Here is a 15,707-nt window from a genome sequence, read left to right on the forward strand (position 1 = left end):
CATTCATTTTTCTGAATTTTCTTGTTTGTAATTTTTCAAGAATTGTGAGGTTATTGCTTGAGCCGAATAAAACCGCACAGGAGGTTACAGTACATAACCTGCCTTTGTTTTGGAGATGTATTGCTGATCTTGTTAAAAATGTGAGTACTTTTAAAGTGTGTTTCTAAGTTTTATTCGTTTTAAAACGATATAGAAGTCTAATAAATGATTAGTGTATTTTTCATTACTTGATGTAGGTTTTTTGGATTTTTTCATCCCTTATGTTCAATATCAGTGGAAAGTTTCACATCCAGAGTAGAATATTTATACACATTTCTGTTGTCTCGTGTAAAAAATGTTCTACTTTCAGCAAGTTACAAGTTTTTATTATTTCATTATGTTTCTTATTTTAATAATTAATTAAAGTTTCAGCATTTAAATTTGATGAGAATATTGGGCCAGATTGCTTTCAACGTGTACAAAAGGAAAAGAAAACATACTGAAAATTTAGTAGCTAAGATGTTATTTTTAATAATTCGAAACGTGGTTCTCATAATTAATGTAAACTGTTCAGAGCGACAATAGATTGCGAAATGGAATTTATTCTTCTGTCCCAAACGGCCTTGATATTCTAAATATATCGGCAATTTTTTTATATTGTTTAAAACCAGCGCTTATACTTTGGTTATTCAGTTCAGTATGCTTACTCAGTGTTCTTGATTGACAAACAGCAATAATTTTGTTAAAGTATTTAGACCATCAATCCAGTTTCCATTGTTTAATTTTTCATAAAATGAACCTAACAGTTTGAATGTAAGATAAATATCTTTGTTGTGTTGTTTCTTTATTTAAAAAAGGAATTGAACACTTTTCGGTGCACTTTGAATGTTCTGCTCTGTTAACTCTCTTGATTGTGCTATTAAGTTATTTATTTATGTTATAGGCATGATTTTACTTTATTTATTTTATTATTATTTTTTGTAACTGTATAATGTTGCTGCATCTCTGTAGCATTTTTTTTTTCATTTTGTATTAGCAAGAATAATTGAAAATTATTAATTACTGTTAACTAAGTGTTTGAAATAACAAATTATGAAATGGACCGTTTTAATTTGTATATGTTTTGCACCCAATATTGTGTACCTCGAGATTTGAAAATCCTCGTTAGGTATATTACTACAACTCTTTAATTTATGAAGTAAAAACTAGAACTAATTTTAATGTGAAATCCAAATATATTTTGTACGTTGTTTACAACGCTCTTGCATGACAGCAAATGGAGCGTATTTCGTTAAAAGCTCTTTCTTTTGAAAAGTAAATGTATAGCTGTTCACAGCCAGCTTGCTTTTATGTTTTTAAATCAACTATTGATATAATTATTCAAATACTGGTCGAGGGTTTACATTAAAGATTAATCTGTTGATAATGTAAATTATAATGAAATATCTACATTTTTAAGCATCATGTGTTTTGAAAGTGAATAATTTTTAATAGAGTTCCGTTTGTTCCAATATTAGCTGGAAGGTTTGCTGGTTGGGAACTTTTAAAATCTATTGAACATGGTTTTGAAATTTGGATTGTATACAAACTATTATAAATATAAAAATGGTGTCAAAAATAAACGCATCAATGATTACTATTCTATGATTTCTTGATTGAAAAAACAAAACAAAATTGTCAAGTTGGTATTTAAAGTTAAAATGGTTTTTGACTCCATTTATTGCTTTTAAACACTTATTTTGCGGCTATTACGATTTATAATGACCTATTAAACGTGAGATTTAATTATTTATTTTTTTATCTGCAGCATTCAGTTTGATTTTAAAATTTAGTGAATACAATTTTTATATTACTATTTTTTGGCTGGGTTCCAATTGGTTATTAATACATATTAATTTGCATTACAAAATCGCTCAAATTAGTTGTTCTCAGATTCTTTTTTGTCTGGGTACGTAATAGTTGTTAATACGTATACTTACTTGCAAGATTTAGAAAAAAAAATCTTAGTGTATCTCATTACTCCAAAAAAAAAAAAAAAAATTACTTTTTGGAAAAATTTATGTAAAGAAACTGCCTTTTACCTAGTGAAGTATTAAACAACCAAGACTAAGCATTTTAAATCGTTGCTATCAAGTTAATTATAATTTGAATAAGATATTCTACAAGAATTTATGTCTCATTCTGGTCTAACATTTGAAATATAACTTTCCGATGTTAATTAACGCTGTGTTAATCTTTTAATCTTTGTGAACAGATTTATTTTAATCTTTTATGAAAAGTTCCCTTATTTGTAGGAGCCTTTCAAGGTTAAGTTTTGTTCTTTATAACGGCCGGAAAAATATTTCTTTATTTAGTAACATTCAGAACAGTTTCAAGGGAAGATAGATCATTGGTATCACACTGGGCGCGCTAGTCTCATGATTGAGCTTAGCGGGCTGCCTTTACATTTCTTCACCCTAATACTCTTTTGCAGCTCACTGCAACACTTACTGTTGTCTCTTAAGTGAGGACTCATCCGAAGGCCACCAGTACTCTGAGAAATCTGGCACCATTACCAATAAGTCTTAGATATTCCATTTTCCAAATTACAAAGACCATTACCTCAGTTGATTATTGTGCCCGGCTATTGTAGCTTAGGTCAGAAAACTTGAAGTTTAGCTTGTATCAATAGGGCCAGTCCACCTCTTATTTCCTAAAATACTTTTCCGTTAATGGTGGTTAATAAGCTTTGTATTAATTATTGTTGTAGTCTAGACTGCAGGGTTGTTAATTTTATATTACTATTATGTCTGGATGAGTAAGAGGGCCGCAGCGATGAACGCTGAAGGGTCTTGGCGAGTAATTCCTGCCTGTTGGTATTGAAAGGAAACAAACTAGAGCCGTTACTTTAAACTTTAACGTTAAATTCTCACCAATCCACGTACGGGCCTGAATATTAATATTAAAATAGAATAATGATTTACATTACTTATATTGTTTGATAAAATTTTTGGAAATTTTATTACTAAATATCACTTGCAAATAAAATAAACTTGGGTGTCATCAAGTTTAAAAAGAACTATATGTTACTTCGGTGAATGTCTTTCGCATTGTGGACTCCTGCGCCAATTGTTGCTCCATTATTGATGCTAATGCGAAATGAACTGATTTAAACTGGTGAAACGGGACATTTTGAAAGAGAGCATCTTCTTGGGTTCATTTAGCTTGTTTGTGATTTAATGGGTGTTGGATGCTCTGATTTTTGTGAAGATAAAAACAACTTAGTAAAACGTTATATAATTATATTTAGTCGATATTATACGTAATATTCATTTAAAATTTGTAAGAACCGCCTCTTTTTCTCTGAGCATTGCGTGATTAATTTACAGTTGGAGTAGAGAACAAAGCTTGTGTTCAGATTACTCTGCTTTTTCCTCTTTAACCGGAAATTGCTATGTTGTAACAAAAGTCTTGGCGTTTTATTTGTTTTCCTTTAATAAGCATTTAAATAAGATTGACCAGTTAATTCTGCATAGTATATTAATACTAGAACTTTTTTTTTTCTTATCTGTTAAAACATGTTTACAAATAGTTCGTACCTACCTAAAAACGTTAACAAGGAAGAAATCATAATTTCAATAACATTTAATAAATTTTTTTTTTTAAATTCCATCAGTGTACTTATCAAATTAAATTTGTTGCTGCATTTATAGAAATGTAGGTAAAAAAATGTTTTTCTAATTCAAAGATTTACCAGCCATAAAAAAATATAGATAAAACATTTTGAGAAAACGAGGTCCATTGGAGCTCCCAGGGAAAACCAACCTTGTTGGATTCTAGCAACATCCTTGCTTGATGACATTATCGTTCTGAGTGGGATATCCCCATAATTCTGTCTCCTAAAACTAATCTGCGCAATGAAATCTCTCATTTTATCATTTTTCCTTTTGGCTTTCGATTTCATCCTCAGAGGAGAAACTTGTAGTACGATTGAGTGAAGTGACAATTTCTCTGCTTACTTCCTATACTGAGTGGAAATATATTCGATATTGCGAACTATCTGTACTTTTTGCCAAGAAACCTATGTCTCACTACATAGCAAGAGGATATAACTCCTTTTACATGTTATTATTATTTTTTCTCCTTTTCTTTTCACTTCCGCTAGTTCTAAATTGTGAATATAACATTTTTTTAGTGCACATTCCAATTCTATATTCCACTGCATTCCTCTGATGTTGAGTGTTTTTGTTTCCATCATCAGTTTTATTTTATTAGATTCCTCCGTGTTCATTTTTTAGTAATTTAGTTGTGCATTATTAGTTTGTTAACCTTTAAAAAAAGAAGGTTCCCTCATCCCTTGCTGTTCGTTTCGAGGTTTAATCTTCAAAGAATAATCCATTGTTATCAATCAACCCACTTTTTATTCTCAATTCCTCACAGGTACGAAATAGGCAAATAAATGAAAAGTGAGTCTAAAGTAACCAGTGTTATGTGCTCGAAATAAAATTTAAACTCTACTTTCATATAAACAGTTCATTCAACTAAATGAAGCAAAAACGCAAAGACTTTTATTGTATTCAATTATTTGAAAGAAAACATAAATTTTAATAGACAGATTTTGCACTTTTAGGTTTACAAAAGTCAACCATATTTGACTAGTAAGAATTTGGCTAGTAAGCATGTGCACCTTGCTTTAAAATCGTTTTGATGTGGCAAGACGTTGTTGATGTGGCAAGATGTTGTTAGACTATTTATTGGGTATTTAATCTCAATTTAGCTCTGGAAACTAGTGCTTCATTAGTTAGTGTCAGTGTTGCCTGCTTAGTTAAAAGTTATTTAACTTAAATACATTTATTATTAAGTACAACGAGTGAATTACAATGACTGTGAAGTGATTCAGTCTGTTCCTTTAAATAATTTTGTTTTGTGTGTGTGACAGATTTAAAGCCACGAGCTGGATAAGATAATGTATGGTTCATTGCAGGTGATTTGGCAGGCTGGCTCTGAGATGGGTATCGAGAGCCACCGCCATCGAAACGAAACGGCACGTCGTCGATGGGGTCTTCTTGCTAGAGCGTTACATAGCAACAGTCGTATCAACAATGACAGTTCCGGACAACAATCTAATGGAAAACAAGATTTGATATCTGTACGTCGAATCTCAAACTTTGGATTAATAAATATGATTGCAATAAATTCAGAATGGTATATTTATGCAATGGATAATTTTGAAGCAAAAGTGAGACATTTGAATCAGCCATTAACACCCGAAGATTTGATGGGTTTCAATAACACTGGAAATGTGTGCGTCTGGCCGTCAGAAGAAGTATTGGCGTATTACGCTCTATCCAACCTGGCCTACTTTGATGGAAAGAAAGTACTAGAACTTGGAGCAGGAATGTCTGCGTTAGCTGGGATTTACATTGCCAAATATAGCGACGCAAGTTTGGTCACATTAACTGATGGCAACAAGACTTCCGTAGATAATGTTAAAATAATAATGGAAGGAAATGATTTGCAGGGTAAACACATCTCTTGTAGTTTACTTCGTTGGGGCGAAATTACTGATACGGAGTATGATGTAATATTAGCCGCGGACTGTTTGTTCTTTGATTCTACTCGACGTGACCTCGTGCACACGATGTGGCATTGCATGCGCACAGGAGGGTCAGGCTTGGTGACTGCGCCAAGAAGAGGTTCCACTCTAGATAAATTTATAGAAGAAGCTAGCAATTTTGGGTTTAAATATTGTGTAAGCGATTGCTATAATCAAGATGTATGGAACCGTCACACCGAATTAATGCGGAACTGCGCATACTATGATTGTGATATCCATTATCCAGTCTTTATACTTCTTACTAAAACAATATGAAATTTATAAAATACGATGACGTCACTTCGTTTATGTATGTGTGTGTGACCAAAAAGAAAACTTAAATCTGATAGCGATATAAAGACAATAGATTAGGGGGTACATTTCCATAAGCCCCGATTTTTTCTTCTCTTATACTATGATTTTCTTATTTCTCATTTTATTTTATTTTGGGGGTATCGACTGCGAGGTCGTTTTCTTTATTTATTATTAAGTTTGGTTGAATTCCTTTCCGTCCAAGTTTGAACGTAATTATTATTTGCAACCCTTTTTAATCTACAGAAAACAGTTTTGGAGTAAATGTATTGAGTTAATTAGATGTAGTTTGTTTAGAGGGGATAATTTGCGTTCTAATCCAGTATATCAGTAGTGATAATAACAGGTACTGCTCACTTATTGATATTTATTATGGTCTAAATAAATGGTCTAAGAAGAAGATAAAATTATTATTTTTTGTAAAATTAACAATTTATTTTAGAATTGCCTGCTGACAATTTGCCTTTGTGGAACTGTACAGGGGATATACATACAATAGATAATATAATAATATGTATGGTATACATGAATATTTATGAAAACATCAACTAGTTAAATTAAGTGGTACGCCTAATCTCTTTTAATGTTTTTCACTGGATAACTTCTTGATATGCTCACTAGGAGCAACTAATATGAATAAAATTTATTGATCTGGTGGAAGTGAGAAATCAAATGTGAAGGGTCTTAAGCTGTGCCAACCATAGTCAATTAAGCCTTGTTTCCTGGTTCTGGCTTACTAAATACTTTGGAAAGCCAGTCTGTTCGCTAACTAGTTTTTATTTTTATTTTTGGAGGATTCTAAATTCTATTGCGTTTTTTAACTTATTTTTCTAGATGATTGTGCCCTCTAATGTTTCCCTTAAAGAAATAAAAAAATTAACCTCAAATGAATTGGTCTGTTCTTAATAACAATAATAGTACAACAAGCGAAAAAAAATACGATTAGGATATTCTTCGGACTTTCACGCACAATTTAGATTCAGCATGTGAGCACTCATCTTCTTGGCCTACTTACAATCGCAGTAAGTTACAGGTTACTTTCCCGCAGATCAGGCAACTTATAATATCAGCAACTTGGTTAGGTTGGTAATCCTCCCATTTTTTACTTTATTAGCAGGTAATCTGCTACTAATCTATACCGTATGAATAATTCCATAGTAAATATTAGTTTCCTTTTGCGGATTGAAATAAATTAGAGAGAATCATTTTTAATTATTCGAATGACTGGAAATCAAATAGTACAATCTTCACAAGACACTTCCCATTCTAGACCTGCACGAACCTGCACCGTGGAACCTCTCACGTCAAGGTGCTTTTGAGTCTTCTAGTCTGGCCATTCGTGCACCCTCTCTATATTGTGTACTAGCGTTTTTTTCAGTGCATACCTAGTTATGTTAACTTTATTTTCAGCTCCTCGAGCCATTTTTTTTAAAATACTATTGGGAAGAAACTGGAATACGTGGCGGGAACTGTCCTTCAAGACATTTCTGTCAGACAGTACTCTGATGAGAGCTTCTTTCGAGTGATCTTGTTCTGTTTAGCCACTCTCTTCGCCACTAAAAGATAGATATATTTTTTGATGTACAACTGCTGGGTCACTCTAGGCCTGAGACCCTTCCCTCACAATGAAGTTAAACCCTAATAAATACGCCAAAATAGTCGAGTGATATAAAACAAAATGGAAGAACATCATAGGAAGTTGTTAAAGTTAATCTCCAATAACCCAGATGTTCCATTTTTATTACTTAATTGCAGTATTAAAAAAATCATTTCCAAATATTTATTTTCAAATTTATTTAATTTTTTTTGTTTTATAGTAATATTTTTGTACAATTACTGCTAGTTGGCTAGTGCTAGTGTGGTAGATTTTTAAATAGAAATATTCAATTTTCGAAATGTTGCCTACTGCTACTGCAAAACAAAAAAAAACACACACTAAAGCTAGTATTTGGAGTTTGGGGGCCAATAGATATATTCCAAAAATCTGAAGAATAATGACCAATAGATTTGTTCTGATTATTGTATTTGTAATTGTTTACTACAGTTTTGTCTCGGTATCAACTACCGACGGAAGTGATGTGGCCAGTTATTTATGACTGGAGATTGCTTACCTACTGACCTCTCTTAGTTTCTCTCCTTCTCTTTTTAATAGGACACTAGTTATTCAATAAAATTCTTTCTCTTTTGTATAACAAAAGAGACTTAGCTTATAGTTTTAAGTAAAATATTCAAGTATTTCAAAAAAGTGTGGACTTACAGATCGGAGGTTCCAGTCTAGTCCTGTGTCTTTAGATTTCTCTTCTTGGAGCCTCTTCAGTTGACTGTTCGGTCATAGGCAATTGTCTAACCAAACTGTCCAAGCCCGATTCACTGCAGAGGCTCCTTTCGTCAAATACATGTCGGAAACTTACCTAGTACATTTCATAGTCTTACATTAGCTGAATTGCTGAATAATATGAATTGCTATTAATAAAATTTATTCTTAAAAGGTAACTACTCAAAGAAAAACATGTATATTAGTATTTAAGAAACCTTATGACAACCAGTAGGAAGACCAGTGCCGAGCAATATAATTAATATGTTTCGACTTTGTTCTTATGCCACATAGCCCTTTTTTATTAAATATTTGTTCTCCAAACTCAAGTTACATACATATCTTCGTTAAATGCGACCCCAAGTAATAGGCGTAAAAAATGACCTCGGTCAAATGGCAAATACCTCGATCCGCCAATTGTACGAAATATTACCATAATTTCCACCTGGTTGAGTTACTACGGGGTTGTGGGCGAAATTTCAGAACTTTTCTCCATATAGCCTACTTCATTTTTTTTTTTGAAGATATGATCAGTTCCTTTAGAAGAAAAGTGAACGCTTTTTGTATGTTTTAAAATTGAATGAAGTTTAAAATTAAAAATAAAAAAATTATTGCAGTTTGTAAATGAAAAATTATAAAATATAAAAAATTTGGTGAAGATATGCATTTGATTTTTTTTTTACAAATGTTGATTGGTAGTGTCAGTATAAATTAACATCCTATCCAGGTTTTCGATGGAAGTCAGCTTATCAGAAGGTTATCAGTTTGGATAACCCTTTTACCTTCCAATTTTTGGTCTCCTCCAAAAACTGGTCATTTTGTGGGGAAATGCGCGCCCTTCCAAGCTTGCGCAAGTTGCTCCTACAGGGTACCTGGTATTTCATTCTTAAAACTATTATCCATTTCGGCGAGCTTCGTATGATACCTTGGATTCTGCTGAGCTAGAGTTGGCGGCGAATTCACTAAGCTGTTCACTGTCTTGTCAAGCTGGGTTTATTTTTGAATCCAATTCACTTTCCCTACAAGGAAGCTGTTGTAATTGAACAAGTTTGTAATAGCGAAAGGAAAGCTGCATTATCTTTTGCTAAAACATTTGAAATGTAGCCCTCCTTTACCGTCATTCCTCTAAGAGGGGTCTCTTGGTAAGAGTTTTAAGTCATGCGTATTGCATTGGTATTAGAATTATCTAGCAGCAATCTAATATTCTGTACTTCAGTATGGACTAGTTTTCTCTAGTATAGAACATTGAAGTGTGAAGATTAAGAATAAACAAACTCAGTTTCACTGCAGAGTATCTGTGTCACTAATTGAGCTGGCAAGTTGTAGTTATTATGTAGTTGCTCAGCTAAAATGAAGGCATTGTGATAATTTTAAAAATAACGTTATAGATAAAGGAAATTATTATATTAAGTATAACTAGGATTGTTTTTTATTTTTGTTTATAGTAATATTGATATATTATTTTATTTTTGTTATTATTTTTACAAAAACTACATGTATAATTGTAGATGATTATGTAATTAATAGCTGAGAGAAGAGGCCGCTATGGAACCATGCTGTTGACAATATCTTGCTGGTGTATCCGTTATAAAGAAGGTCATATCTTGTCCAGGACATGTTTGTAATTTTTAAAATTAACTGGAATTAGATCTTACATTAAAATTGAGGGCATGTCAAGATAGATCTTTAAATTTTGCCTTAATGTTGTTTGATGTATTCACTACATAAGTGTCGCATTTTTCGATTTATTAATGTTTAATTGTGAGTAATTCACTAATATTTCAGTTACTGTAAGATCAGATTTTTCAGATAATACGAAATGGGAAACAAATTCATAACACAATATTTATTTTACTTAGATTTATCAATTAATCTGTAATTATTTTTGCCACTTAGAGGGGAATTCATAAATATTGTATGATTTCTAAGTTTGTACTGACTGGTGTGAAACACAGGATCATCTTATCCCAGAGCCATATGATGAGAACACCTTAGCTTCCTCTTAAAATTTAAAGAAGGCTTCTGATGGAAGCATAACCTCTCCGCTCTTAAAAAACCACCTTAAAATACATTTTCTCAAAGAATAATGATAATCAAAATTGTGATGTAATGTATTAATTATTCTTACGAAGGTTAAATATAATTAATGGCCGATAATTAAACGCCGTTTTGCGTCTTTTTTCCTAAAAGGTAACTGCTGCAATATTTTTTCTTACTAAGAATAAAAGAAATAATTTTTTTTTTTTCTCAGTCGACGTTTGAATGTACATTCAGTCAGTGGTGAAATGAATGAATGATATGAAGAGAACGTGCATTTTAAAAATAATTAAATTTTAAAGGTTTTATTCATAATTTCATTATTGTTTGAGAAGGTGATGCCCCTCTAAGTCTGTACTTATTTGATATCCTCTAACTCATCTACTTTCATGATCTTTTCATGTGTAAAATTTCTTGGATTTAAACTTGAAAAAGGAATTGTTCATGATTTTTTTTTTTTAAATTGATGAAAAGTGCCAAATCTAGTGCCAATAAATAAAGTGATTGCTACGTAACATTATAAGACTTACATTTTAAATTTCTTAATGAATGTTAAACTCAACTCACAGGTCACAATGTGATAAAATATAATGATTACTGGTTGCATGCATGCATGCCTAGTTTGTATGATTAAATATTCTATATTAAATATTGTATATCAAATATAGATGTAATAGATATATATTTAAGTATTAGATTACATTATTTAAAATTAATATAGCCTCAATGGCAACGAATGTTAACTTAAAAGCTGTTATTTTACCCATAACTATTGTGATTGTTCGATCAAACTTATTTTATAAATGCATTCTATTAAATTTGAATAATTGTGCTGATTATTTGGTATCTTTACCTTCTCTTACAGCTGATTGAAACTGCTATCTGGTCTGATGACTGTGTTCCACGAATTAAAACAAAAGTCATCAGCAAGCCCACGTTTACAACTCCGTCTGCGCAACTTTATCGCGACTAATTGTGAAAAATCTTCAGATCCGACCCTCACGGAGCGATTAGTCTGATGTTGTTTGTACGCCATTAATGACTGAGCATACTGAACAGAATAATTATTAGTACTTCAGAATCTGGTGTGAGCACTCACACGACATTTCATTTCTAATTCTCATTTTCCTTTATATTTCTTTAAACTCCAAATTGTTGTAAACATATTTAATTCTTACTAAATTTCTGTAGCTTGCAAAACAATGCATAATACTGAAGTATAATTAAGAGAAATGCTTGGCCTGGCATTTCCCAGAACTGCCTAAAACAATTTTCGTTAGAAAATAGATTAAAATGAAAGGTGTAGAGTATTTTTTTATTTATTATTTTTCTTGGAGGTGCGTCAATATCTGAGATCATTAGCGTCTGGAGCTTTTTTCAGTGCGCAGCCGGCCTCCGGAGAGTGTTGTCTCGTTACATACAACACTCGCCATCACCGTGAGTGAGCTTCTAGGAAGAGAAAATCTAAGAGTCAGCAGCTGAATGTGCAACTTTACAACCCAAGCTCGAGCAGCCATTGATACAATACTCGTATAATTGGTATACAAGAAAAAGTCGCCCCATGAATACCATTAGAACATTCTTCTTTTCTTTTTCTTCCTTCTCATTCGTATTTACGATTGTGTTGTTACTTAATCTAAGGAGAGAGCTATTTCTTAACTTCTATGTTAATAGACGAAAACTGCTCTTTGTTTACAAGTGTTAATTGGGCGTTTTGGTTCCTATTAAGGCCATTATCAGCATTCTATCAGTCTAGATATATTTAATCTAATCTTATATAAATACATACATAAGCTAACTCTCACCCAATTTTATAAAACCCATTTCCTCGAACTGAGGATCTCAACGTGGACTATAGAGTGAAAACTTGAAAGCAGAAATTTTATATGATCCAATAATTCTTTTTTCTATATTATAAGAAAGTCAAAACAGCCTGATTAGGGGCATGCGAAAATCCACTTGTAACAAACTTAGAGAATTGGAATAAATACGTAAACGTTAGTGTGTGCCAATGGTGGAATTGAAATAATTTTACCTCCGGCTCACCTTTGTAATGATCGTAAATAACAAAAAAAAAAAAAGAAAAAAATCAGGTCCTGTAGTTATGTTACACTAGCCTTGAATTAACTTAGGATTTATAGTCTGTTAAGAGCTGCCTAGATGTCTGTGATAATTAAATCCTAACTGAAGGTAGGCACACTACAGTGTTATTTAAGGATTCTTGTGCAACAAATAAAACTGTTTGCTGGAAATTTATTTTTATTCTACAAAAAGAGTATTGAAGGTAGGGATTAATTCAGTGGTTAGCGTACTGGAAATCCCAGCTCGAACCCTGCTGCCGGCCCTTAGATTTTTTCTTTTTAGAAACTCACTTTCGGTGATGGACAATGTTGTATGTAACGAGAGAATATTCTTTGAAGACCGTTATGTACTGCAAAATATTTTGCGCGCCAATGACCTGAGATGTAGTCGTACTCCAAATAAATAAAAAATGCTGATTTTTTCCAACAGTATTGACGATTTCATTTAAGTTTCATTTAACAGAACTTTTTGAATAAAAAGATCATTACGGTATGATCTTAAGAAATTTTGATCCCACCTAAGATTTTTTAAAGCAAAAAAGCAGCTGTCGCATAGAATATTTATCTGTAACATTGTTTGAAATTCATATAATTTGGTTTGGAATTCTAGGGCTGATTATTGGAAATCTCAGGACAGAAAATTTTGTGAATTTTGTAAATGTTGGATTGCTGATAACAAACCGGTAAGTATTAACTCTCGTACTTATTAGAGTTTATTTACTTTATTTGGCTTGTGACAAGTAAAGGTTAGAAAATACTTACTAAATTATTGATGCTGTAGAGTATAGGTTTCCACGAAGGAGGCAAGAGGCACAAGGAGAATGTTGCCAAGAAACTAAAAGAGATGACCAAGAAGAGTAACAAAGAAATGAAAGACAAGGCGAAATTAGTGGATGATATGAAAAAAATGGAAGAGGTACTTTAAACAAAAATATTTTGAGAAAAAAAAAATTCTTCCAGGTGGCTTTAATTGATATAATTGAATGATTGCCTGTTACAAAAGTCGGTAGGAGATTCTAAAAATATAAGAATTTTTTTTTCAGGCTATGCTCATTGCAAGCCGTATTATAGCCTCAACTTAGTGGGTGTGTGTTTGTGGGGGAACTGATTAGAGGAGCCCTTAGGATATGCAAGGATAGAAGGTTTATGTAAAAAGCAGATCAGCTGTCTGGTTCTAGTCACGTAACAGTTTTGTAGTTAATCCAAGACCAAATCAAACACGGACACCTCACTTTTGCGGTCCTGCGTCTAACCACTCGGACTTAGTACTAATCACATACACCTGGAGTTAATGAAAGAGAACGTGCTTCGGTTTGTTTTGACGTTGAGCTAAAGGATAAATTTCTTGATGATGGCTACAGATATTTTTTTTAAAAACCATTCCTTTATTGTGAGTCTGAATCCGGGCAACAAAGGTTCCCGAAACATGTAGAAATAATAAAGGAATTGTTCACCAAAAAATACCTTTAAAGCAATGCCGATAAAAGTTTTTTCATCGTAATTCAAGGTTAGACCATTCGATAACTGAATTTCTTAAATTATTTCACATTAATAATCAATAAATCGTTCCCCGGTGAGTCATTTAATAAAGTTTATTTGTCCAGCAATAAATGAGATTTCAAGCTACATACAATTCATCTGAACTCACTGTTCATCCTAAGAGGAATTAAGTTAGTCACTTTTCAAAGAAAGTTCCATCCTGCGGGCATCCCAGTCTAACAACATAACTTTAAATTCTGGCTGAACACAAGGTGTGACAATGTTACCCCTCGAAGGAGAGTAGTAGCCTTGGAGAATAGTAATAGCTGTGAGAGAGTATGAACTTTCTCAGAAAGTTTGAGGAGTGAGTTTACACTTCTCTCAGAAGGGGAGGGTGTGGTTAGCCAGAATGCCGCCCCTCTTCTCTTTTAAGGCTTCCCTGGGGAGCCTGGGTGGTTCCATATGGCTCCTAGAAGCTTGGGCAGTACTTTTCGGACTGTCTAGAAAGAGAAAGGAAAGCTCCAAGAAGTGGTTATCCCTAAAAGCTGATTTCATCGTTTTGGCCTCAAGGCCTGGCTAGTTGCTTTATTACCTGGGTGTTTGCAGTACGGAATATCCCTTAAAAAAATAATAAATTGTTTCTGTATAAGAACTTATGAAACAAAAAACAATCAATCAGATCATAGTTGCCAGCCTTAATAGCATGTTAAACATTTTAACTGAATAATGTTAGTACCGTAACATTATTTTTATTTTTCCAGGCAGCTTTGAAAGCCTACATGAAGGATATGGAAGCAAACCCTGATTACACCTCTAATCAGATCAAGGAAAAGTTGAAGGAAAAAGGGGTGGAACTACCATCTTCAAAAACTCCACCACCTCCTTTTGCCATTTCTCGCAAACTTTGGTACGAAGCTAAATCAGAGCAGGGTTATACTTATTATTGGAACGTACAAAACAATGGTAATTTTAGTTATTAAGTTTTGCTGGAAATATTTCTTAGATTGTTTTTGAGGAGTTGGCAGGCAAGGGAGGGTCTATGGTTTTTGTGGAGAGTTGTGAATTTTGTTGCGTTAAAAGAGGTTGTTTGCTCTAGGAGCTAACATTTCGACCGATTTTCCGTCCTATTCAAACCAAAATAAAACTAATAAAAAGCTCCTACAAAGTCAACTCTATTTAGTGAATCTCTGGCGTTATTTCTCAGTCCCTACTGAGACCTTCCAACATTTTTTTTGTGTAGCTAACAAGATGATGAGTGTTTAAACTTTGCTATGTTACTGATACCAACCATGTAATTAAAAGTTGAAATAATTTATTCACTCGCTTTTAGAGTCAATTTGGGAAGCACCCTCGGAAGGCTATGTCTCCCTTGTGGATCAACAAAAAGAAGCTAAAGCTAAACAAAGATTAGAAGCAAATAAGGCGGCCGAAAAGATTGAAGAATTGAGAAGTTGGCAGGCAAGGGAGGCTCTAAAAAGGTTTAGAGTTGAAGAACCAGTAACACAAAAGCAGGCTGTGATTGAGGAATCTGCAGTTGGCCCTGCGCCCAAAGCAGATCCGTACGGCAGATGGACCACTATTGAAAAGCGGTTAGTCTACATCTGCACCTTCCTTTAACAGTAGTTCAGCAGCAGTGCATCAGTTAGTTATGGGTAAGTTAAACGGAGAGCTTTGTTGCCTAGTTATTAACAACTTGACTGGTAACAATGCTTTAGTTAACTTCCCAATTTCGAAAGATAATTGTCGCTTGAAGTTATTTAATGAGGCTGAAGTGCACGCTCTCTCACACGATTTTTTTTTCATACTACAATATTTATGTCTCTTGATTACTACTATACATTTTTCTCAAATTTCCACATTTTCAATTGTCCTCAAACTTCGAATTTCAAAGAAATTTAATTATTTTGAAAATTGTTTTACTTCAGAGGTA

General features: G+C 33.0%; 1 protein-coding gene across 5 annotated transcripts in view; it reads left to right on the forward strand.

Moving 5' to 3' along the window:
• LOC141457523 (calmodulin-lysine N-methyltransferase-like) overlaps positions 1-15,707 on the forward strand; it is a 21,432-nt gene continuing 5,725 nt past the window's right edge. For 2 of the 5 annotated variants that reach the window (XM_074134656.1, XM_074134655.1), the window contains exons 1-5: positions 1-140; positions 12,909-12,981; positions 13,080-13,214; positions 14,539-14,740; positions 15,108-15,366. In XM_074134656.1, coding sequence (XP_073990757.1) covers positions 139-140; positions 12,909-12,981; positions 13,080-13,214; positions 14,539-14,740; positions 15,108-15,366 — 671 coding nt within the window. In that variant the 5' untranslated portion in view covers positions 1-138. Of the gene's footprint in view, positions 141-214; positions 233-405; positions 1,754-4,942; positions 6,006-12,908; positions 12,982-13,079; positions 13,215-14,538; positions 14,741-15,107; positions 15,367-15,707 lie in introns of those variants that run through there. The other 3 variants (XM_074134657.1, XM_074134658.1, XM_074134659.1) reach the window with 3 other exon arrangements.

This window comes from Rhodnius prolixus, unplaced genomic scaffold (genome assembly GCF_049639745.1).
Source record: "Rhodnius prolixus isolate KJV_2025 unplaced genomic scaffold, Rpr scaffold_22, whole genome shotgun sequence".
Taxonomy (NCBI): domain Eukaryota; kingdom Metazoa; phylum Arthropoda; class Insecta; order Hemiptera; family Reduviidae; genus Rhodnius; species Rhodnius prolixus.